At 54.7% G+C, this 22,753-nt stretch overlaps 1 protein-coding gene across 5 annotated transcripts in view; it reads left to right on the forward strand.

The window, feature by feature from the left end:
- PTPRF (protein tyrosine phosphatase receptor type F) overlaps positions 1-22,753 on the forward strand; it is a 94,741-nt gene that overhangs the window by 15,498 nt on the left and 56,490 nt on the right. For all 5 annotated transcript variants that reach the window (XM_049879037.1, XM_049879034.1, XM_049879036.1 and 2 more), the window contains exons 3-5: positions 868-1,003; positions 11,046-11,191; positions 11,358-11,499. In XM_049879037.1, coding sequence (XP_049734994.1) covers positions 913-1,003; positions 11,046-11,191; positions 11,358-11,499 — 379 coding nt within the window. In that variant the 5' untranslated portion in view covers positions 868-912. The remainder of the gene's footprint in view (positions 1-867; positions 1,004-11,045; positions 11,192-11,357; positions 11,500-22,753) is intronic.

Here is a 22,753-nt window from a genome sequence, read left to right on the forward strand (position 1 = left end):
CCCTGCCCTTCCCACCGTTGACCTGCTCCAGGCTTCTGTGGCGAGGGCCAACGGCTGTGAGGGTTGAATCTTAGGGCCTAACACCCCTGCTCATGGCCACTAGGGCCTCCCTGTGGCTTCCCTTTGGAGTGGGAAGGTACCATGGGAATTGGGTAGGAAGAGGGTGGCCAGGCCGGGCAGCTGCAGCTTGTTGAGAGCACGCTGTGGCGAGTCTGGGCGAATTGTGGCTTTGGCTTCTAGCCTCTGGTACCTGGATCCTGTCTGCTGCTAACAAGTCTGTGCTCTGGGGTCTGTGCTCAGCCTGCAGGGTCTGCCCTCCTGCTGCCTCCTCCTCCCTCCCTCCTGAGCAGGGGAGGGACAGAAGGATGCCCCAGGGGTCTGTGGAGTTCTTGGCTGGCCTGTGGGTACTACTCCTCACTGCACCCTGCCTCTGACTGTCTTGTCTCTGTTTGATCTCACCTGTGTATCTCTGTGTGTCTGGCTGTACCCCCCTTCTCCTGCCACCTCCTCTTTTGGGTCAGGGTCTGGGATGGAATCCCTGTACATCTCCGGTGTCAGTAGCCTCTCACCCCACTGCAGGGTTCAGAGAACGACCTGGAGGCCTCCTGCACTGTTTTCCTGCAGTGGAACTGCTAGGTTGACCTTGCGCTCACTGGACGATCATTGAGGAGCCTGGGTGGTCACAGGGGTCGAAAGGTCTGGCAATCATTGCACAGGCTGGCTGGGTTGGGGGGGTGGTCTGTTGAACTAGACTTTGGAGCAAGTGGTGGTCTGGGTGGGTCAGTGAGAGCCAGGAGGCGGCATGGGTGGGCAGGAGAGGTATTGGTGGATACCAGCTAACTGGCTCTGCCCTTCTCTCCATCACAGGTCTGATTGTCCTGGGCTGTGGCTGGCCGTGGTGCTGGAGCCTGGATGGCCCCTGAGCCAGCCCCAGGGAGGACGATGGTGCCCCTGGTGCCTGCACTCGTGATGCTTGGTTTGGTGGCAGGCGCCCATGGCGACAGTAAGTCTGACCCCTCGAGGTGCATGATCTCCCAGGGCAAGAGGTGGTATTCCTCCCAGCAGAACTCTGGGATGAGGGGCAGGACCTGAATGAGGAGAAACAGTATCCAAATACACCCCTGAGGCCTTCTGTCTTAGAGACAGCTTCACTTGGAGGCCCCCGCCCCCCCAAGAAGTACCCCAGCCCTGCTGTTTCTAGGAGCATCTTGTGAAATGTGTGTGTTACTGTAGCACAGGGTGGGATGTGTCTAAGCATGACTCTGTTTTATGTGGCTGGGGTGAGACGTGCCTGAATTCATGTGGTCAGTGTATGATGTGCCCAGGCGTGTGCTGCGTCTACCATTGCAGGTGTGTGTGACGGCACGGTGTGAGCCATGTCCAGGGGTTGGCATGGGAATAGGAGGGCATCACTAGGATGTATGTAGACTTGGGAACAAGATGCCCAATGTGTCCACAGGTCCAGGGTGGGCTCAGACGTGAGAGCCATCCATAGCTCTTCCCCAGCTAGACACTCAGGATCCAAGTGTGGGAACACTGAGCCCTTCCTTTCCTTTTCATGAGGGACCTGCAAGGCAAAGGGGCACCCCCTCCTCCCCCAACCTCTCAGCCCTGGAAATTGGGGGAAGATTGCACTTGGCCAGCAGGAAGCTGAGCATCTCCAGTGACCCTCTTGTGTGAGTGTGTGTGTAGGGGACATTGTCCCCTACCCCAGGTCCAACTCTGAACTTTGGTCTCTTTCTTGTCGCCCTTCCCCCTGCCTGGCGCTACAAGACTGGCCGCAGTCTGCCCTGTCGTCATGGTTACCACTGCTTGGTTACTGGTGGGAGGCGGGGCAAGGGCAGATTTAGCCAATCTGCAGACTGAGGGGGAGGGGCGAGGTCGGAGCCAAGGTCCCTGGGGGATGGGGCTGTTCCCAGCCTGTCCAAAGCCCAGAGGTGGCCAAGGGCCAACCCAGGAGTCAGCTTGGGAGTCAGCAGGCCAAAGGGCTTCCTTCACCCACCGCTTGGAGTCTGGGCACAGATCTCTCCCCTTGCCCCAATCAGGCTTTTGCTCCTAATGGCTCCTAATTAATTATTCAGGACCAGATCCTGGAGGCGGGTGGGACTGCAGCAGCGCCGCCCTTTGTCCTCAGAGGCTGGGCCCTGGGTGGGGGTAGAAGGGAAGGGGAAGGGGAGGGCAGTCCTCTTAAGGGGTAGGGGTGGGAGGTATTGGGAGCATTGATTTACCAAAATGAGAAAGCTGGGCAAGCAGAGCAGGGCTGGGGGTCTAGATGGGGAATTCAGTTGCAGCGGTAGGGCGAGTGATCTCCAAGCCTGGCTGAGGTTAGGGGGAGAGTGCTTGAGCCTGTAGAGAGAGGTGAGGATAGAAGTCCTCAGCAGGTGTGATTTGGGTGTGGGAGGGAAGGGCGAGGTTTGTTCAGAGCTGAGGGTCAGGTGTGGTCAGCAGCCCTCTGACATTGAAGCACTGTCCTTGCCCCCCACCCCAGACACTCTCAGGGCCTTCAGACAGGAGCTCGAGGGCAAAGGGAGGACTGCCCAGCTTGGCTTTAAGAGACAGCACATCCAGAGAACAACTGCATTTTCCCTCCTGTCTCGGACTCAGCATGCCCCAACCTGCACCCCCACCCCCTACCCCCCAAACCTCCTCCTCTTCCCATCTTCTCTCTCTTAGTGAATGGCATTACCATCCATTCGGTCACCCAAGTCAGAGACCTGGGCCTCCTCCCAGCCTCCTCCCTCTCTCATACCCTGCATCTAATCCATCACCAAGTTTTGTTGTTTCTACCTTCTAAATATTTTTGGAATGTATCCATGTTTCTCTCTTCACCACCTTCATTCAAGCCACCCTCAGCTCTTGCTTGGGCTTTTGCATGCACAGCCTCCTGATGGTTTCCCTGCCTCCAGTCTCTTCCTTGACGGTGGTCCATTCTCCGTTTCCAAGTGAGAGTCATGTTTCAAAATGAAAGCCTGATGTTGTCATTCCTCGGTTGAAAACCCTTTACCCGCCTCCCTCCGTTGTCTTTGGGATCAACTCTAGGGGTCTTAGCCTTCCTCCAGCCCCTGCCAACCTCCTCCTTTGCTATTCCCCTACCCCCACCCCCCACCTCCATTGTATTGACCTCTCTCAGTTGCTCATATATTCTCTGGTGTCTGGACGTTTTTCTTCTGTTTCTTCTGCCTGGAGCACTCTTCCCTGTTTCCTTTACCTGACTAGTTCCTGCTCACCTGGAGCCATCACTTCCTCCAGGAGCCTGTATGGTCCCCAGCCTGGGTCACATGCTACTCCACTGCACCCCCCTTATATGGAACGATTGTGACTGTCTGCCTCAGGCTTGACCCCCCATTGGACTGTGAGTCCTGGGGGGTCAAGCCATTGTCAAGCTCAGGGCCTGGCATGTGGTAGGTGCTCAAAACCATCAATGAGTAGATTGGGCGAGTGAAGTGGTGGGGCCAGGCCTGGACCTACAGCAAGGATTGAGGGGCAGGGGGAACAGTTTCTGGAGCTGAGTACAGGAACCTCCATGCTGGTCCTTTGGGGACCAGAGCCCAACAGTGACCAGGATCTTGGAGGCAGGAACTAGCTGAAGAAGCTGAAATCCTGTCTCAGCCAAGGTGGAGGGGTAGGGGTTCAGGTGAGCTGGGCTTTCCTCTCCAGCAGTGAACCAGGGGGCAGGGGCCTGGACTGGGGCCATGGTGACCTGGTCCTGGGAGGTGGCAGGGTCTGTGCTGCAGGCCTGCCTTAGCTGTACACACTTCTGGATCTGTCCCTGCACCATGGCCAGACCTGGGCTGAGCTTGGGAGGCTTCTAGCCAGGGGCAAGCACCCAAACGGGGCTAGAGCTGCTGTAGAAGGTAGGGCAGGTGCCCCAGAGAATTGATGACCGGAGCAGTGAGGCGCAGAGCGGACAAATGTGTTTCTGTAGGCCTCTTAACGAGACAAATGAATGGGGGCCCTGGCCTCTGAGGGAGCGAAGGGAAGGGGAGTGGGGAAGCAGCTGCCAAGAGTCAGCCAGGAGGCCCTGGCATCAATGCTGAGTCAGCTCCAGTGCCAACCCTGGGCACACCGGGCTGGACCCTTCTCAGCACAGCTCCCCCAACCAAGGGCTCTGGCTTCTCACAAGGGGAGGCTTGCGGGCCAGCAGTGGTCCTGAGCAGGGAAGAGGCTTCTGCTGATCTGATGTGTGTGTCAGGTGCTCGGCTGGGAAGAATCTGCACCATCAGCCTTCAGAGCCCGCAGTGTGGAGACTCAGGCTGATACACAGACTATACCACAAAGTATGTGTGTGGGGACGGGGTGGGGAGGTGGGGGGGACATTGGCACAGAGGCCGTGACCTAAGCATCTTGGAGAAGGGTTAAGAGATTTCCCGGAAGAGGGTGAGCAGGCATTTGCTAATGTTGGGGCGGGGTCGGGGGGGACATGTAATGAGGCAAGGTCGAGGGGAAAAATGGGCCTAGGCTTCTCCATGGAGCTCATGGGAAAGCCACAGTGAGAACCATCCTCTTCCAGTTCCCAGACAGCATGGGGCAGGTACAGGGTCAGGGATGTAGGACGTTGTGAGCGGGAACATGGATGTGGCCCAGTTACTTGAAATCATAAGGTTGGAGGGGCCGGTGGTGGGGGCCGCAGAGTTGGGTAGGTAAGGGCCTTAGCAGCAGATGGTGTGTCTGTTGTGTCCTCTGCCACCACCCAGAGCCTGTGAAGCTGGCCCTGTGGCAGGGCGCTGTACACGGGCTCTGCAGTGCTCTCCCCCTCCTTCTCATGAGCAGGAAGGACCTGGTAGCCTGTCTAGACTCTGCCCTCGCTGTGGGACTTCCGGCTCCAGCAGGTTGCTTTCTCTCTCCAGCCCTGTTTTTCTATTGCACAATGGGGATAATCACACCTACCTGGGAAGGTTAACTGAGGTCATAAGGACAGGGTATCTGGCACCTAGTATGTGCTCCCCCGTGGAGGCCATGACCTGGGGCTCACTGTGTATCCCCCGGGAACCCAAGGTTGTCTCTGAGCGGGCCCCCCTCTGGGGCCACCCAGAGCAGTCACAGGACCCAGTGTTAATGAGTCTCCAGCTCATTAGGCAGTGCAGAGCCTGGGAAATCCTCTTTCCAGGAGCTCCCTCCCTGCCCTTGTGGTCCCTCCCTGTCCCTCACTGCGTGTTGCTTCCGTGTCTGCTCCCTGCTTCTGTGTGCTGTTTATGTGTGGGTGGGTGTGTACTCCACAGAGGAAGCACAAAATAGCAGTCAGTCTCCCCATGGAGGAGCCTTGGAGGTGGCCCAGTTTGGCTGTCCCCCAGGCTGGAACCCTGCAACCTCCCCAGGAGGTGTGGGCCCCTAGGCCAGTTCCACCGGTTTCCTTTCTTAGGCCACTTCCTCCCACCTCGCATAGGCTCTGCTGTCTGTGCCCTCCTGAGAATACTGAGCAGGACAGAGTCCCAGAGCGTACCACTGGGTCCTGCTGCCCAAAGGGCTGTGCCACCCATGGCGTCTGCGTGGCAGGGAGGGGAGGTGGAGCCACGCTCTGGTGGGGTGTCAGACTGAGCAGGGTAGGGAGCTGCAGAGTTGCCAGGTGGTTTTCTGTTGGGAAAAGAGTGTGGCAGGAAGCCCCTCCTGGTGTGTTCAGACAGCTCCCTGTTGGCCTAGATCCAGAAGTTCTGTTCAGACCCTCACTGAGCACCTGTGGGCCAGGCACTGGGCACAGAGGTGAACAATAGCCAGTTTCTGCAGGTCTGCCCAGGGGCCTCTCCGATCACTGTAGGTTATGATCTTTGCAGAGATGGGAGACTCAAGTCTGTGGGGCTACAGCAGGCTCCTAAAGTAGCTTGGGAATCAGGACACATGAGAGTGTTTCCCAGTCGAGATGTTAGCAGGGCACCGGCAAAGGCAAGGAGGTATGGAAGGGCCAGGCCTGGGTGGTGAGTGGTAAATCCACAGGGGCCCAAGTTGGGTCCATTTCATTCCTGGCTGTGTTCCTGGCACAGTGCTTGACTCATAGTAAACAAACAGACAAACAACCCAAGTGCCATCAAGTCAGTTCCGACTCATGGCGAACCCATATGTGTTAGAGTCGAAGAAGTGCCAAAAAATACTTGCTGAGCAAGTAAACAAGATGAGCCAGGAGAGGCTAGCAGGATCAAGTTTGGGGAGGGGAATGAGGAAGCAAATGGCTGGACAGGGTTTGCAGCAGGGGAGAGAGGAGGTCAGCTGTGTGCTTTTCAAAGATTCTTCTGGTGAACAATACGTGAGGCAAGGACTTGACAGGGCTTTGGGTTGGGGCTGTGTGTGAGGTGCCCTCAGGATAGGGTAGAGGCTGGGCTGGAGGAGAGCAGAGGACAAAGCCTCACTGAGGAGGGAAGGGACCAACCAGTCTCCCTCTGGGCTGCACCAAACTTGGGCAGCACTGCCGGTCTTGCCTGAGTCAGTTGGGTGGGTGGGTGGGCTGGGTGGGGCACTGGCTCCTCTCCAGCCTCCAAGCATTGAGGGGGTGAGGTAGTTCTGCCTCCTCACTGGCCCCAGGTCTTGGGCACAGTCCAGCCTCCACACTGTTCTCAGGCCTTTCCCCTCCTTGGCCTGGCTCAGGACCATACCTGGCTCTCCTCCCCAGCTTCTCCAGTTCTTTGTTTGGCACAGAGGCCCCGCCCTACCCAGCCCCCAGGCTGACTCGCTGGCCATTCCGGTTCAGCTGGTTCCAGACTCTGGTTTCTGCTGCAGACACGTTGAGGCATGAGCTGAGGCAGGAGCTGGAGAGGAACTTTCTACCGAGGTTTCTCTCCCTGTTGGTGGGGTGTCCCCTGGTGTGTGAGGGGCTGCAGTCTCTACACTTCTCAGGCGTTCCTACGTTAGTTCATTGCTTCATTCATTCAGCACATGTCGTTGGGGGACTCTTATGTGCAGGCACTGGGGTAGGGCAGGAAACACAGCAGATAGGTCTGCCCTGCCCGGGGTTATTTGCCAAGTAGTAAGCAGCTATTAATCAAATAATCACCAAAAGAGTGGAAAAAGTCATAACCTCACACACATACATAACAATCTGTGGGCAGTGCTATGAGAGAGGCCAAGGGGTCACCCGGGAGTTAGGGAAAGCATAAGACCAGGAACTGAACTAATAGGAGGAGGGTTCAGGAATGTTTTCTGAGGAAATGATGTTTAAATTGAGATCAGAGGGTACACAGGAGATAGCAGGTGAAGAGGTAGGCTAAAAGGTTCTTGACAGAAGGGAGGGCTTGTGCAAAGGCCCTGAGGCCACAAGGAACATTGCTTTTTCTGAATGAAAACCAGGGCTTGGGGGACAGAGCCCAGGTCAGACCTGGCAGACCTTGTCTGTGGTAATAGGAGTTAAAATTTTGTTCTGAGAGCAGTGGGAGGCCTTTGGAGGGTTTTGATCAGGGGGAGAAGCTGTCCATTCACTTTGGCTGCTGAATAAAGAATTGACTGGAGGCAGGGACACCTGCTTGTTAGGCCAGTGGGGTATCCAGTCAGGAGAAGATGGATTATGGTGGTAGCAGTGCAGATGAACAGTGGGGATGTGCTGTCTGGAGGTCCTCAGGTGTGGGGGGGGGTGCTCGGCGGGGGTATCTCCTGACCCTACTGGAGCCAGAGTGGGTGGAGTCCTGTCTGAGAGGACCTGTCTAAATGGACCAGCAAACAGTGACAGTCTCTGCAGACTGAGAGAGTCTGGAACCTCCTTCAAAGGGCAACTGAGGAAAGGGCAAGGCAAACTGAGGGGTTCCGGAATCTTTGTGTCATCCCATGTTGCTCTGTGGACCCTGCCAGACTTGTGTGTTTCTCCTCTAAGACTGCCTCTACACCCACACCTGCCTGGCTCCTCTGGGCCAGCTGCCCCTCTTTGGCTTTGGTACTCAGAGAGAGTCAGGAGGGATCATGTGTTAGGTGCAGTGAGCTGAGGCTTTGGAACCTCCCTGGCTTCATCCCCAGATCACTCTGTGACTTTTTGGTCCTTTAACCTTCGGAGCCTCCCTTTCTCCATCTCCAAAATGCAAAGATGCCACTTTGAGGACTAAGGTGCACCTGACCCAAGTCTTGGTGTTTTCAGTCTCCTCATATGCATGCAAAAGCTGGACGATGAATAAGGAAGATTGAAGAAGAAATGACACCTTTGAATTGTGGTTGGTGAAGAATATTGAATATACCGTGGACTGCCAGAAGAGCGAACAAATCTATCTTGGAAGAAGTACACCCAGAATGCTCCTTAGAAGTGAAAATGGCAAGACTTCATCTCACATACTTTGGACATGTTATCAGGAGGGACCAGTCCCTGGAGAAGGACATCACGCTTGGTAAAGTAGAAGGTCAGCGAAAAAGAGGAAGACCCTCAAGGAGATGTATTGACACAGTGGCTGCAAAAATGGGCTCAAGCATAACGATTGCGAGGAGGCGCAAGACTAGGCATCGTTTCATTCTGTTGCGCATAGGGTCACTATGAGTCGGAACCAACTCGAGGCACTTAAGAACAACAAAAATGGGGGTGATAATGCTGCCTACCTCATGGAATTGTTTGGAGATTAATAATGCTAATTGCCAGTGATGGCTGCCCTCACTGAAGGCCTACTGTGTATCAAGCCTGTGCAAGTAGTTCACAGATACCATTTCATTTCATGCACACAGATGTGTCACGTGGGACTGTCACCAGGACCATTTTGCAAATGAGAAAATGGAGGCTCAGAGATGGCGAGTGACTTGCTTAATAATGGCATAAGCCTCCGGAGCCCACTGGGCCCTGGGGGTGCTCGGTAAAGTGAGCTCCCTCCCTGTATAGATAACCCTCCCTACTCTGTACATTTAGCTAATATACCCTGCGTTGCTGGCCCCCTGGCGTCCTGTCCTCAGGGACTCAGCCCCATCTGCTATCCCTCTTCTCTCCACTGGGTCAGCACCCTCTCCTTTCCTGTTGGTTTCTTCCCATCAGCATTTAAACACTGCATCTTAAAAAAAAGAGAAACAAAATGTAAAACCTCCCTCCAACCTTCATCCCTTCCAGCTGCCACCTTTTCTTTATTTCCCCAGTTACAGTGACTAAATAGCCACCTGCGGTCTTGCTCTGTTTCCTCATCCCACTCATTCCCCACCAACCACTGACCCTGCTCTGGACAAGGTCCCCAACGGTTCCACGTGAACTGCTTTGTCCTATGTGTTTTAGAGTCAGATGGTTCCGAGTTGTGCCACTGACTGGCTTTGTGACCTTGGGCAAGTGACTTGACCTCTCTGAGCCTATAAACTGGAGGTAATAATGATGTAGGACTATATGAGATAACAGACATGAAGTACCTGGCACAGAGCGGGTACTTGGCAAAAGATTGTCGTCGATGCACACGTGTGTTTCTGTGCCAGGAACCAGGCCAGTCTGGGATCATCAGCACCAAGCAGGTGGTCTGAAAGGTCATTTCTCACGGCATCAGCCTTCCTGGAGTTGTTCTTTGGTCTGACTAATCAGAAGTGGATCCACTGTCAGGATTAACAAGGTGTTGCTACATCTTAATGAAGCCAGGTTTCTCTGTCTTGTGACCCTGGGTAGTGGGATTCACAGGGTGCTCTGGCTTGGCCCTGGTATATGTACCAGGGTGAAGTGGATGTGGCAGGTACAGTGTCTGAGCCCCCTCCTCAACCCCCTTCCCCCACCTCCCTATGGATACTGTGGGGAGATGGCCAGGCTGTCGGAAGGCAATAACCAAGTCAGTGGGGGCAGGGGTGGGGATGGGCAGATTTACAGGAAAGCATTCACCTGGGAAGATGTCCAGAGATACTTAGGAGCTGGAATGTCTAGGCCTCCGGGACTGCTGGTATGTGGGGGCTGAAGGAGAGGAGGAGTCACAGTTCCTGGCTTAAGCCTTGAGCTGTGGGATGGATGGAGGTGCCATCACCAAGATGGAGAGCCATGGGGGCGGGATGAGCCTGGAGGTGGTGCTGGAGCTCTTCCCGGGAGCTCTCTACTACGCTTTTGTCCTAAAGCTTGGAACTGATGGGGATGGGAGACAAGTATAGCAGTTAGTACGGTATGGGTTTCAGACTCAGAGCCTCTGGGTTCAAACCTTGGCCCTGCCACTCTCTGTGCCTTGATTTTCTTCTCTATAAACAGAGGCAGTAATAGCGCTCACTTATATGCTTAAGGGGTAACCCTGGTGGCATAGTGGTTAAGAGTTCAGCTGCTAACCAAAAGGTTAGCAGTTTGAATCCACCAAGAACTCCTAGGAAACCCTATGGGGCAGTTCTGCTCTGTACTATAGGGTCAGTGTGAGTCAGAATCAACTTGACAGCAGCAGATTTGGTTTTTTTCATATATGCTTAAGGAGGGGCAGTGGTAGTTCATTTTTAGAATTCTTGCCTTCAATATTCGATTCCCGGCTAATGCACCTTGAGCACAGGGGCCACCTCTCTGTCAGTGGAGGTTTGTGTTTTACTATGACACTGAGCAGGTTTCAGCAGAGCTTCAGGCTGAGATGAACTAGGAAGAAAGGCCTAGTGATCTACTTCTGAAAAATCAGCAAGTGAAAACCCTGTGGATCACAGTGGTTCAATCCCATTGTGCGTGGGGCGTCATGAGTTGGGGGACCAACTCGATGGCAGCGAACAACCATGGCATATCCTTAAGGGGTCCCTGGATGGTGGAAATGGTTGACAAGCTCCACTGCTAACCAAGAAGTTGGAAGCTCCTGTCCAGCCAGAAGTGCCTTGGAAGAAAGGCCTGGTGACCTACTTAAAAAAAAAAATCAGCGTTGAAAAGCCTATGGAGCATAGTTTGCTGTGACGCACATCACACATGAGGTTGCCACAAGTCAGAACTAACTCAATGGCAACTGTTCTGTATACATAAATATGCATATTTATATATGTATTCTCGAAGGCGTTAACAAATATCCAAATAGTGCCTGGCACAGAGCGAACATTCCATAAGGGTTAGGTGCATTATTATTATTTATTCTCTAAGCCTTTCTTGCCCCCCTGCCCCATGACTACCACCTGTAGTGTTGGCCATGTCTGTAGTGATCATGCTGTAGTGACTAGGCCCGGTGACCTCCTGTCTTCATCTTTTCTAGGCAAACCTGTCTTCGTTAAGGTCCCCGAGGACCAGACTGGGCTGTCGGGAGGTGTGGCTTCCTTCGTGTGCCAGGCCACAGGGGAGCCCAAGCCACGCATCACGTGGATGAAGAAGGGAAAGAAAGTCAGCTCCCAGCGCTTCGAGGTGCGTGCTTAGGTGGAAACGGGCAGACAGGGCTCAGGGTTTGCCTGCCCTGGGGTCTGGTCCTGCATCCCCACCCCTTGGTCTGCCTCCCCGTGGGAGGACTGCTGATCCTGAGCAGGCCCCTGGGTCCTGAGCAGGCTGTGACGACATGTCTGTCCTCCGGCAGGTAATTGAGTTTGACGACGGGGCAGGGTCAGTGCTGCGGATCCAGCCGTTGCGGGTGCAGCGAGATGAAGCCATCTATGAGTGCACGGCCACCAACAGCGTGGGAGAGATCAACACTAGTGCCAAACTCTCTGTGCTCGAAGGTACATTCCGGGGTGGGAAGCGGACAGGTAGAGGATATGTTGGGAGAGCCAGCCAGCTCTGTTCCTGCTCTGGGTCTGTACATTTGGCAGAAAAGAGGACTGGCCCTCCAGGGGTTGGCAGTGGTCAGCAGTGAACAGTGGGGACCATGGATCTGGCCTGGATTCCTTGGCTTGTGCCAAGGCCAGCTATGTGCCAGGTGTCTACATTGTCCTGCTGAGCCAGGCCAATGCTCTGGTGGGGTCTGGGTCTGACTTGGGACGTGATGCTGTAGCTCGGTGTTCTTTGGGTTCCATGGCTGGTGATAGTGGATCTGATGTGCCTGCGGGAGCCTGGCTGTAGGCTCTGCTGCAGACAGCTTTGTTCCCTGTTGCCCCTGTGAGTGAGGGCCCTAGGCGGGGACCTGGGCTCTGTCTCTGGATTTTAGTGTCTCCCCTCACTTGGTGGCTCCTCCGTTCATTCCCAAGTACTTCTTGATGCCTTAAAGTCCAGAGAGCCATCTGACTGGGGCCCCACACTCGAAGCACTCATGGTTTTCAGTAAGCTCTGCAGAGGGGCAGCACCAAGGACTACTGAAGCCTAAGGACAAGTGGGAGTTGGTGAGAAAGCGGAGGACTAGGCAGAAGGAACAGCATGTGCCAAGGCCCAGAGGCAAGAGGAGATGGAGCTTTTAAGGCACCCTGAGTGGTTCAATTTGACTCGAGGAGCAAGGGTGAGAACGCAGAGAGAAGTAGGGAGAGCTATTCACCGTGACCCTGAAGAGGGTGGATGGCAGATCACACAGGACCAGGCTGAGGAATGAACACTTGCTGGGGCCATGGGAACCACGAATGGGCTTGGTGGTGGGGGGAAGTAGCATGATGAGACCTAGCCATGATGGAGTCATTCGTCCACAAATGTTTATGTGTGATTTAAAAAAAAAGCACTGATCGTTATTTTTTATTAGAGTACTAATACCTGTTCACTGTCAAAAATTTGGGAAGTATAGAATAACACCGAGAAGAAAATAAAAGTCACCCTGATCCTACCTCTGTTGTTAAAAAAAAAAAAAAAAAAAATTTTTTTTTTTTAACATTTAGTTAATAACTTATAGTCCATTTTCTGTACGTATCTGTATCTGGAGTCCTTGGGTGATGCAAATGGTTAATGTGCTTGGCTGCTAACTGAAAAGTTGGAGGTTTGAGTTCACCCAGAGACACCTCAGAAGAAAGGCCTGGCAGTCTACTTCCAAAAGATCAGCCATTGAAAACCCTATGGATCACAGTTCTACTGTGACACATGTGGGGTTGCCATGAGTTGAAACTGACTTGACGACAACTGGCTTAGGATTTTTTTGGTTGTTATCTGTATAAGAAGTTCTGGCAGCTGCTAACCAAAAAGTTGGCAGTTCTAACCCACCCAGCGGCTCTGTGGGAGAACGACTTGGCAGATCTGCTCCCGTAAAGATTACAACCAGGAAAACCCTATGGGGCAGACCTACTCTGTCATATGGGGTCACCGTGAGTCAAAATCGACTTGACGGCACTTAACATCATCATCTATGTATGTATAGTAAAAACGGGATCACGTTCTGCCCAATGATTCGTAGCCTGCTTTTCTTTTTTTTAAATATGTAGGGGGCCTGCCCTGATAGTGCAGTGGTTAAGAGCTACTGCTGCTGACCAAACGGTCGGCAGGTCGAGTCTACCAGCCGCTCCTTGGAAACCCCATGGGGCAGTTCTACTCTGTCATATATGGTTGCTATGAGTCGGAATTGACTCGAAGGCAGCGGGTTTGGTTTTGGTTTTGTTCTTATTGTTGGTATATATATTGTTCCCAGTTTTTTGCTTTTATAAATAAGGTGCTATACATATCCTTGTCGATAAATGTGTCCACCTTCTTGATTATGTCTTTATTTCATATTTCATGAAAGTGGAATTGCTGGGTCAAAGGGCACATGCATTTTTAAGGCTTTTGGTATTTCCAGAAGATTGTGTCACTTCACACTCCTGCCAGCAGGGCATAAGATGGCCTCTTGGCTCTACATCCTCACCAGCAGTGGGAATTATCATTAAAAAAATATTTTTGCCAAGTTAATGGGCAAAAAATGGCATCGTAATTTAATTTGCATTTTTTGATTACAAGAGCAGTTGAACATCTTTTCACATTGGCCATTTTTACACTTTGATTTTGTGTGTTCACATGCGTACCCATTCAGTAACTGCTTTGTGTCTGTGTGTCTCCCATCTGAGCTAGTGGGCTGTACAGAGCTCCGCTGGGCCCTTCAGCACAGGGGGGCAGTGGAGGGCAGTGGTCTAGGGCGTAAATGCTGGACCCCCTTACTCACTCACCGTGTGGCCTCGGTGGAGTGACTACTCCTCTGAGCCTCATTTGCCCCATCTGTAAACAGGAACATGACACCTAAACCCAGGCTGGGATGTACTTCTGCACTTCATGGGATTCTACCGTAAATGATAGCTGCTGGGGTGCTGGAAGCTGCACATCCTGAAGACCAGATGTGTGAGCTGGCAATACTTGGCCTCCATGCTGCCTGGCATCATTTTGGGTGGCCTACCCCCCTCACCATCCGCTGCCACACAGGGGCTTACCCGTGGGGCCGAAGCCCAGAGAACAGGCCCTGGGCCAGAATCACTGATTGCTTAGTGCTCTCAGGCTACTCCCTGCCACACTGACCTGTTTCCCCACTCCTTACCTGGGGACAAGTATTTCAGCCCTGCATCTGCCCCAACGGGGAGCTGTCTGTCCCACCTTGGCATTTGAGAGGTGGCTGAAGGACCAGAGCTATGGCTCCTGCGCTGGAGGGAATCCTCAGACTCTCTGGCTGGGGGAAAAGGGCCTTCTTGTTAGGTGGGAAAATAACCCAAAACTCCAAACCCACTGCCATTAAGTTGATTCCGATTCAGACTCATGGCAACCCCATGTATTACAGAGTAGAATTGCTCCATAGTGTTTTCTTGACTGTAATTTTATGGATGCAGATTGCCAGGCCTTTCTGTGACGGTGCCACTGGGTGGTTTGGAGCCATCAACCTTTGAGTTAGTAGCCAAGCACAAACTGTTTGCACCACCCCAAAAACCCCTCACCCCCAGCTCTGGCCCTGACACTTTCCAGTCTTCTTTGGTCCCTGAGCACTTTCCTTCCCCCACCATTGGCCTTGGCAGCTTTATCTTTTGAAGGATTGAAGGGGGTGAGAATGGTCTTTTAGGCCCTGAGGTATGGGGGATTCAGACTTGCTGGGGGTCTCTTCATTTGGAGCAGCCTTGTTGGATGAAGGTTTCTTTGGCAGGGTCCTGGGGTATGTTTGTGCTTCTGGGGTGTGGGGGGCTTCTGACAAGGCTGGGGAGAGTGTGGGGCAGATCCCTGCCCTTCCTATGCTCCCAGGATGGAGGTGAAGCCATGGGCCTGAAGGAGCCCCTCCTACTCCTGAAACATAGCACCCGGAAGACTAAATGCTGACTTACCCTGTTGGTCTGTGTAACCTTGACCAGCTCTGGGCTGGGCAGAAGGGAGTGGAGCTGGAGGCCTCATAGATGCCAGGGGGCGGAGCCAGAGGGAGGCAGCCCAGACTAACCACTCCTGCCCCACCCCACCCCCTCAGAAGGCTAGGAAAGCAGGGGTGTGTGTAAGAATAGGCTGAAAGGATGGTTTGGCTGGGGTGGGGCCAGAGAGAGCCAGGCCATTCCTGAGAGACCACCATGGGGTGTAAGCAGGTTGAGGAGGAGATGAAGCTGGTTTACGGCTGGGAAATCAGAGGTAATCCCTTACACTTGCCACACACATTGCAGGCACCCCCAAAGCACCTTTGTGTGTGCACACATGCTCACCACACACGGGGCTCTTTGGGAGGGGCGTCTGGGGAGCCCAGGCACAGGTGAGGGATCAGCACACCCGCAAAAGGGAACCTGGGCATCCAAATCCGTTTGTATGCCCTCCACCTTTGCCTTGTCCCACGCCAGGCCCAGCTTCCTTCACGCTTAGGTCCCTGTGTCAGGCCCCACTCCACTGCAACCTCTATGAGCGCACCCACCCACTCCTGCTTCTCGGCCTTTGCACCCTGCCCCGTGCAGGACTACCATTCTCAGTGTGGTCCTGCAAGCCCCTGCCTGCCCTGTAATGCCCACCCTCTGCCTCGTCACCCCTGCCCCCAGCTGGGTACATGGTGGGGTGCCCAGCACAAGCTGGCTGGGGGTGATTGCGTCCTGAGCTGTGACGGAGCACAGGGCCCCACCGCCCAGCGTTCCTGTCTGAGTGGTAATTGAAGCCATTAGCGCGCCAGCCTCTCCCTTGCCGGGTAATGGCAGGAAAAGCTCTTCTCCTTCCACACTCTTGAGGCAGCGGCTGAATCACTCCCCCTCCAACCCACCCTCCGCCACTGAGACAGGGAATCTGACATTTTCCCTCGTGAGGGAGGGGGAGCGGTGGGGGAGGGGAGGCAGGCCTTGATTCTTGGCATTTTCTTTTTGGGAGGTGGGGAGTGGGGGTCTTGGAGCTCCATCTGGAGGTTGTAGAGTCCCCTGGGGAGGTGGGTTCCAGACCAGACGGGACTGGGATCAGGAAAGCCCCAGGAAGAGACCGGACAGCCAGAGATGTGGGTGGGGCTCTGGTGACCAGTAGATTCTGGAAGGGACAAGGAGGAGGAGGAGAAGAGGGCCACTGAGCAGGAATGAACTGTTTCTGACTGTGTTCTAGGATGCCTGGGTCAGGAGGCAGTGCTTGCCTTGTGTTTAGTGGATAGAGTGGATCATGTGTACCCATGTGTGGTCTGGTGCCATGTGCGGTGTGTAAGGCAAGCATGTGTGTCAAGTGTGCGGTGCTGTGTGGACAACAGGCAGTGTGTATGTGTGGTGGTGTGTATACAGCAGGTAGTATGTTCGGCAGGTGGTGTGTGCCTTATAGGTTGTATGTATAGCAGAGTGTGCAGCTGCTCTGTGTGTGTATGTGTGGTGTAGTGTGTACAGCAGGTGGTGTGTACCTTATGGGTTTTGTCTACAGCAAGGGGGTGTATAGCCAGCAGCCTTAGTTGAATGTTTGGTGTCAGCCTGGCACTGGTGGGAGGTCAGAGATGCCTGTCTGGGCCCATTGTCTCTGGGACCCTACAGGATCCCTGCTCAGAGCTGCTGGTCAACAGGGACAGCTGGACAGAGGTGGAAGTGGGGCAGAGTGGTCTGCTGAGGTGTTCTCAGACAGTGCCTGTGGTAGCCTCTCCGTAGTACCTCTGCAGCCAGGCCAGGAGGTTAGGTTGTACCAAGTAAGGGCTGCTGCCCAGACTTGAAATCCTCTCTTCTCCTTTCCCTCCCTCTACCAAACCCAGACTCCCTTTTACCTGGGTCCGCCTGGCATTGGTGTCTGCTAACTGACCAGAACCACCCCCAGCCCTCCATGCCACCTGGACTCAGGAATCCAGATGCCCGAGTGGAGTGCCTGGCTCTGCATCCTCAGGGCAGGCTCTGGGGAGGGGCTACTGTCAGGCATGTGGGTGGAGGCTAGGGGAGCAGTCAGTGCTGGGCCTGGACCTCCGGGGTCCTGCAGTGGCTCTACACCTGACTAGTTTTGGGACTTGTGGCGTGATGAAGGACCTCTTGAGACCATCTGCCACGCAGTCCCTTTGGAAACAGCCTCAGGGGCACAAGACCTGATAAGCAGGATTTGTCCCTGTCATGAGGTGTTCTGGGCCAGGCTGGACCTGGAGCAGAGCCCATAAGGGAGCTTTTATTTGCAGGGCATGTGAGTGTTTTCCAGGAGTCATCTCTCCCTTTTCCAGCCCTCCTCCCTGCCCCAGGCCTGTCTGTCCCCTCCACCCTGTGGTGGAATGACCCGACCCTGCCTGGGCCCAGGCCTGATTTTGGGGTATAGGGAGTTTAGGTAAAGGGCTACCTCAGATAGAAGATGGCTTCTCAAGTGGCAAGATGCATCCCTTCCTAGTGTCCATGTACGTGTCTGGATAGCAGGCCATGTCTGCAGGAGCTGGGCCTGTCACCTCCCGAATTTGCAGCCACATAATGTGAGCTCCCCAAACCTGGAACTCAGGCCAGCCTCTGCCCCTCCCTGGGCAGCTGAGGTGTGACCTGCATACATCTAGTCTAGACACTGTGATCTCTGTGACCACAGTAGCATTCAGGATCATGCAGACATGAGGCTTTGCAGCCAGTTGCTGGAGGGTGCAGGGCCTTGGGCCTGGGGATGGAAGGGGTCAGGTGGGTGGGCACTTCAGGGAGGGCCTTGAAGGTTCTTAGTACCTGGCATGTCCTCATTGTTTCTGGTTCTGATCTTCCTTCGGGGGCCCAAGTGGACTCCCTTCTAAATGGGTCCTTCTGTGGAGCAGCAGTCCTCCTGCCTCTTCTGTTAGCCGTGGACACTGGACGCCTCCCATGTGCCCAGGCTGGCCCTCCACCCCTGTATTACAGATACCTACAAGGCCCTGTAGTGTGCATGCCCTCTTTGCTCACTCCTTTCTCACCCAGCCTCATGCCCACAGTGGCTGTGGAACTGGAACCCTCAACTGCTGGCCAACTTAGAGGTTTTAAATGCCCCTGAATGTATACATTCCCTGTCCTTGGTAAGGTGTACCCCTTCCCCCTTCCCGGTTGCCAAGTTGAGGACCGTGGAATTGATCCTGTGGACATTTGGGAGCAGTGGGAGGATTTTACCTGGGGGAGTGACATGATCAGAAAGGTCCCTGTGGGTGCAGGTTGGCCGGGGAGGAGGGGTACTGCCATTCGAGACCAGTGAGGAGGTCCAGATGCAGATGGTGGGTAGGGGAGGAAGGGGGGAATGGATCAGGAGCTGTTTAGAACGAGCAGTGACTACTCGGCTACCTGTGGGGTAAGGGAGGAGGGAACTCTGGGTTATTGGTTCTGGAGCCAGGTAGATGCTGGCACCCTTTTCTAAGATTCAGACCCAGGAGGAAGACCAGGCTTGAGGGGATAAGGTGATGAGTTGGGTTAGAAATCTGTTGAGTCAGGTGTGCACAGGCATCCAGGGATGTGTCAAGAAATCTTGTACAGATTTGCTTGGCATTCCAGATGGACACCTGGCGGTGGAGTTGTGAAGGCCAAGAACTGGCAGATTTCAGGGAACCAGAACCAAGATGGGAGAAAGAGGGCCCTGTTGGAACCCCAGGAACTAACTCTTGATGTTGGGAGGAAGAGTGGCCATGGGAGATGGGCTATGAGGTGCCTGAGAGACAGGAGGGTGTGAGGCCGTGGAAGGCAAGAGAAGAGAGAGTGTGAGGGAGGAGGGAGTGGTCAGCAGAGTGGGATGCTGCTGAGAGGTCAGGCACCATGAGCACTAACAAGCATCCTCTGGAGTTAGCACCATGGAGACATCGTTGGTCTTGGTGGTGGGCTGTTGGGAAGCAGTGGGGGAGGCAGTTGGACTTGGGGTGGGGGCGGTGAGGAGTGAGTGGGAGGCTGTCAGTGGTCTGGAGTGACTGGAAGCAGGGCCTGAACCTAGGGGGGAGGTAAATGAATCAAAAGAATCTCTCTGGAGTAGGACTGAGGTGGGAGAACCCCAGGAAGAGGGCCCTGCATGGGCCAGAGAAGCCAGAGTGTGGGTAGGGTGTATGCCCAGAGGATGGCCCCCAGTTCATCTGGGTGTGTGTGGCGGGGAGGCCTTAACAACCGAGTTGAGTAGGGTGGTGTGGGGCCCAGGGAAGCCCTGGGGGGGCCATACAGGGAGAGGGAGGCTGTGGCTGCTCTCTGCTTGCTGCTGCCGACAGGCCCCAAACAGCTCAGATTCAAAAACAAAACAGTCTTTTAAGATGCCAAGTTTGATGAAATCTGAGTGCTGGAAGAAGTGGGAGTTTTCTCTTGGAAAAACAGCTGAAAATCGAGACTGAAAGCTGCGAAGGGAGATGGGCCCAAGGCTCCCTAGGCCCCCCTTCCTGCCTCCAAAGCCTGGGGGCTGGGCTGGGCCAGCGTATGGGAGCGGCCCTGCTCGGGGGTGTCTTGGCCCCAACCCTGCTGAGGATGGAGCTGCCTCAGGGACGGGGATGAGCTGGCTTTGGCTTTGTCAGCGTGCACCAGGGCTGGGGAAGTAGGCAGCCCGCCACCCACAAGGTCCCTTCATGTGCCTCTGCACGTCCTTGGTCTCCATGTCTGTCTGTGTGCGTTTCCAGGTGCACGTACAAGTCTCAGCATATGTGTACGTGTGACTGCATGTCTCCACATGTATGTATCCCTGGCTCTGCGTGCACATGCCTCTGGATCTGCTTGCCAGCGTCAGTTTCCACAGGTGCTTGTCACTGCAGGTGCCCCACCACATGCCCATGTAGGTTTCTAATTTTGCACCTGTCGCTTTCTGTACGTATGTCTCTGTGTGTCCCTGGCTGTGCATGTGTCTAGGTGTCTGTGTGTTCAGAGAGGATGAGGCCAGGCCCTACACACACATATGGGGGAGGGGGCCAAGCATACAGATGGTGCCACCCCAGGGAGCCTGTGTATGTGCGTGTCTGCAGGTGTATGTCTGCATATGCACAGAGACGCCATGAAGCTGGGTAAACACGGGTGAGGAGGTCGTGCTGACAGACAGCGCTGTCTGCCCAGGGACCCTGCAAGGCGACTCCATCTGTCAGCTTCCTTGGTGCAGCCCCCTCCCACTAGCCCAGGCGCCTGGGGCATCCCAGGCTAAGCTGGACAAAGGGACCTATGTTTGCTTTGTAGGGGGCCTCAGCAGCCTCCCTCCCCAGGCACTGCAGCCGAATGCTTGGTCTGAGCGACCTCCTGTTCACCCCTAGCCTAGTCTACATCAGGACCCGGCACACGTTAGAGCTCCAGCCTCCCCACTGTCCCCCACTTTCTCCGTAGCCAAACAGTAACCCCACCTCCCAGAAAGCTCTCGGTGCCTACCATGCTTAAGTCCTTCCTACTCTGGAGTCTCTTTACTCCTCCAGGAAGCCACCAACATGGCAGGTGAGCTGTGTAGGCAGACCGATCCAGTTCCATGCAGCCATGGGACCTCAGCCAAACACCTGCCCCCCTTTCTGAACCCTAGGCCCCCATCCATCTGTGGCACATACCCTATCATCTTTCTCTGCCCAGTGAGGGCAGCAGGACCTCTCCAGAGATGGGGATGAGGGTTCCTGCTGCAGTGTCTAAAGACCTGCGCAGTTCTGCTTGGGAGCTATTCATGCACATGTACACACCCACCACAGGTACACACAGATCTGTGCCGGCAGACCCTCAGGAGTGTGTGCACACAAGTATGCATGCAAGCCAGCAGAATCCACAAACAGGCGTAGAGACTCGGGATCCCAGTGTCCCTCAAGTCCCCCATGGGCTTCTCTTTCCGTCTTGTAGACTCTCTTTTCAGGGGTTGGTGGGGCCCGGTCCCATGCAGACACTGCGGATGCCCGGCGCTGAGGCTGCGCAGGCAGATGTGGAGATCTCTCCACACTGTGCTGGGCATCCCGGGGGGCCCCAGCTGTGTGTCCGTTGAGCCGGGAAGAAGCCTGAGGGGGGATGTCCTCTGGAGTTGGGGAGCAGGGACTTGGGAGGGGCGGCACCGGCACGGACCACGATTGTGCGCGCCCGCATGGACACGTGCACGCGCAGCTCTTCCGCCGCGGCGCCTGCCTTTCTGTCGTTGCCATGGTTACCGGGTGGCCTGCAGGGGGAGGGGCCCTTCTTCCCCTCCTGCTCCGGCAGCCCCTCCATCCTCAGGACCTGTAGTGAGGGGCCTTGGCGTGACCGGTATATTCCAGTGTTGGAACGTGGGTGCAAGTCTGCGGGTGTACACGTGTTGGGGACACTTGGGCTCATTTTGCAGTAAATAAAAAGGCAGCGGCATGTGCAGGGGGTCTGCGGTAGAGGTGGAGCCCTGAGCCAGGAAGCTGGCCAGGGCCGTGGTGCTGGGGAAGGGGCTGTGTGAAGGGATGCCCTGGATGGTTGCTCAGCTCTCCAAGGGATATCCCTCATCTCCGCCCACCCTACCCAACTCATTCCCACAGCTTCCAGGGCCCCAGCCAGGCGCTGGTGTTTCACACGGATCCAGAGCACCGGGAGTGGGGACACACCAGCTGGTCTCATCCCAGCCCTAGCTGTGGTTTAGCTGTGACCTTGGGCACATTTCTTCATCACTTAAGCCTCAGTACCTCATAGGGTTTTGGAAAGATTAAATCATTCTGTAAAACACCTTAAGGCAGTGTCTGTTGTTAGTTGTGCTCCAGTTCATTCTGATCCGTGGTGACCCACCTATGCAGAGTAGAACTGCTCCATAGAGCTTTCAGGGCTCCGATCTTTCGGAAGCAGGTCACCAGGCTTTCTTTCGGAGCCACCTCTGGATTGGTTCAAACTGCCAACCTTTTGGCTAGTAGTCAAGCACTTAATCGTTTGCACAGTGCCTAGAATGTAGTAAATGCTCCATAAACGTAACCTATTATTTCTCGTATCTGGGCCTTTCTCTATTGTGATGGGTTTGGAGTGATCATGTGACATCAGCCTGGGGGATTTGCCCTGGGCTCTTTGCCTGAGTGGTTCAGGCTACCGTGGGTACTTTGAGAGGATCATGAAAGGGTTAAGCGTGCCAGTCTGGTAGAGGGATCCAGTTTATACCAACATGCCTGGTGCTTAGATCGGCCAGACACACAGCAGGCGTCAGTACATGGCTGCTGTCCTTTGGCTGTGTCTGAATGTGCTGGTGGCCTCCTTCGGGGAATAGAAGGAAGAAACCACAGCAGTTCATTCCTGAGGGGCTGGAGTCCTCCTGCGAGACACACTTCCCCTCCCCGAGGTGGCAGAATGGCAGCTTTCTGAGTTCTGCCTAGAAGCCTAGTTGGCACAAGGGACTGGCTTTTGGGTCCCGCTGTTTTATGGACAGCACTTCACACATGCCGGTTTGGGCTCTGGGGATGGTGCCTGAGGGATGATTTGAGCCAAGGACGGAGCCATTGAGGGCGCGATAATTGAGGGAGGAAAATTAATTGTCCTTAATTTGGCGTAAATCCCAAAGACCTTCCCCGTGTCAGGAATTCAGAGTAGATTCTTGGGACACAAGGCTGCAGACATTTGTACTTCTTTCATTCTCCTTGATCTGTACCTTGTGGGTGGGATGGGGGCCTGTAGACTCCTGGGCCCCACCGGAGTGCATATGGCAAAGGCCTAGCAGACATCGCCCCTACCTGGCAGGCCCTGAGTGTCCCTCACCATTGCTCAGGAGGGCTGAGCAGATAGGACTGAGATATGGAAAGAGCTCGGCTGGTACTCCCGTAGGCTAGGATGGCTCTAGCAGCCCCGAGTGTCCCCAAGCTGTTGGGGAGGC

This window comes from Elephas maximus, chromosome 3 (assembly GCF_024166365.1).
Source record: "Elephas maximus indicus isolate mEleMax1 chromosome 3, mEleMax1 primary haplotype, whole genome shotgun sequence".
Classification (NCBI taxonomy): domain Eukaryota; kingdom Metazoa; phylum Chordata; class Mammalia; order Proboscidea; family Elephantidae; genus Elephas; species Elephas maximus.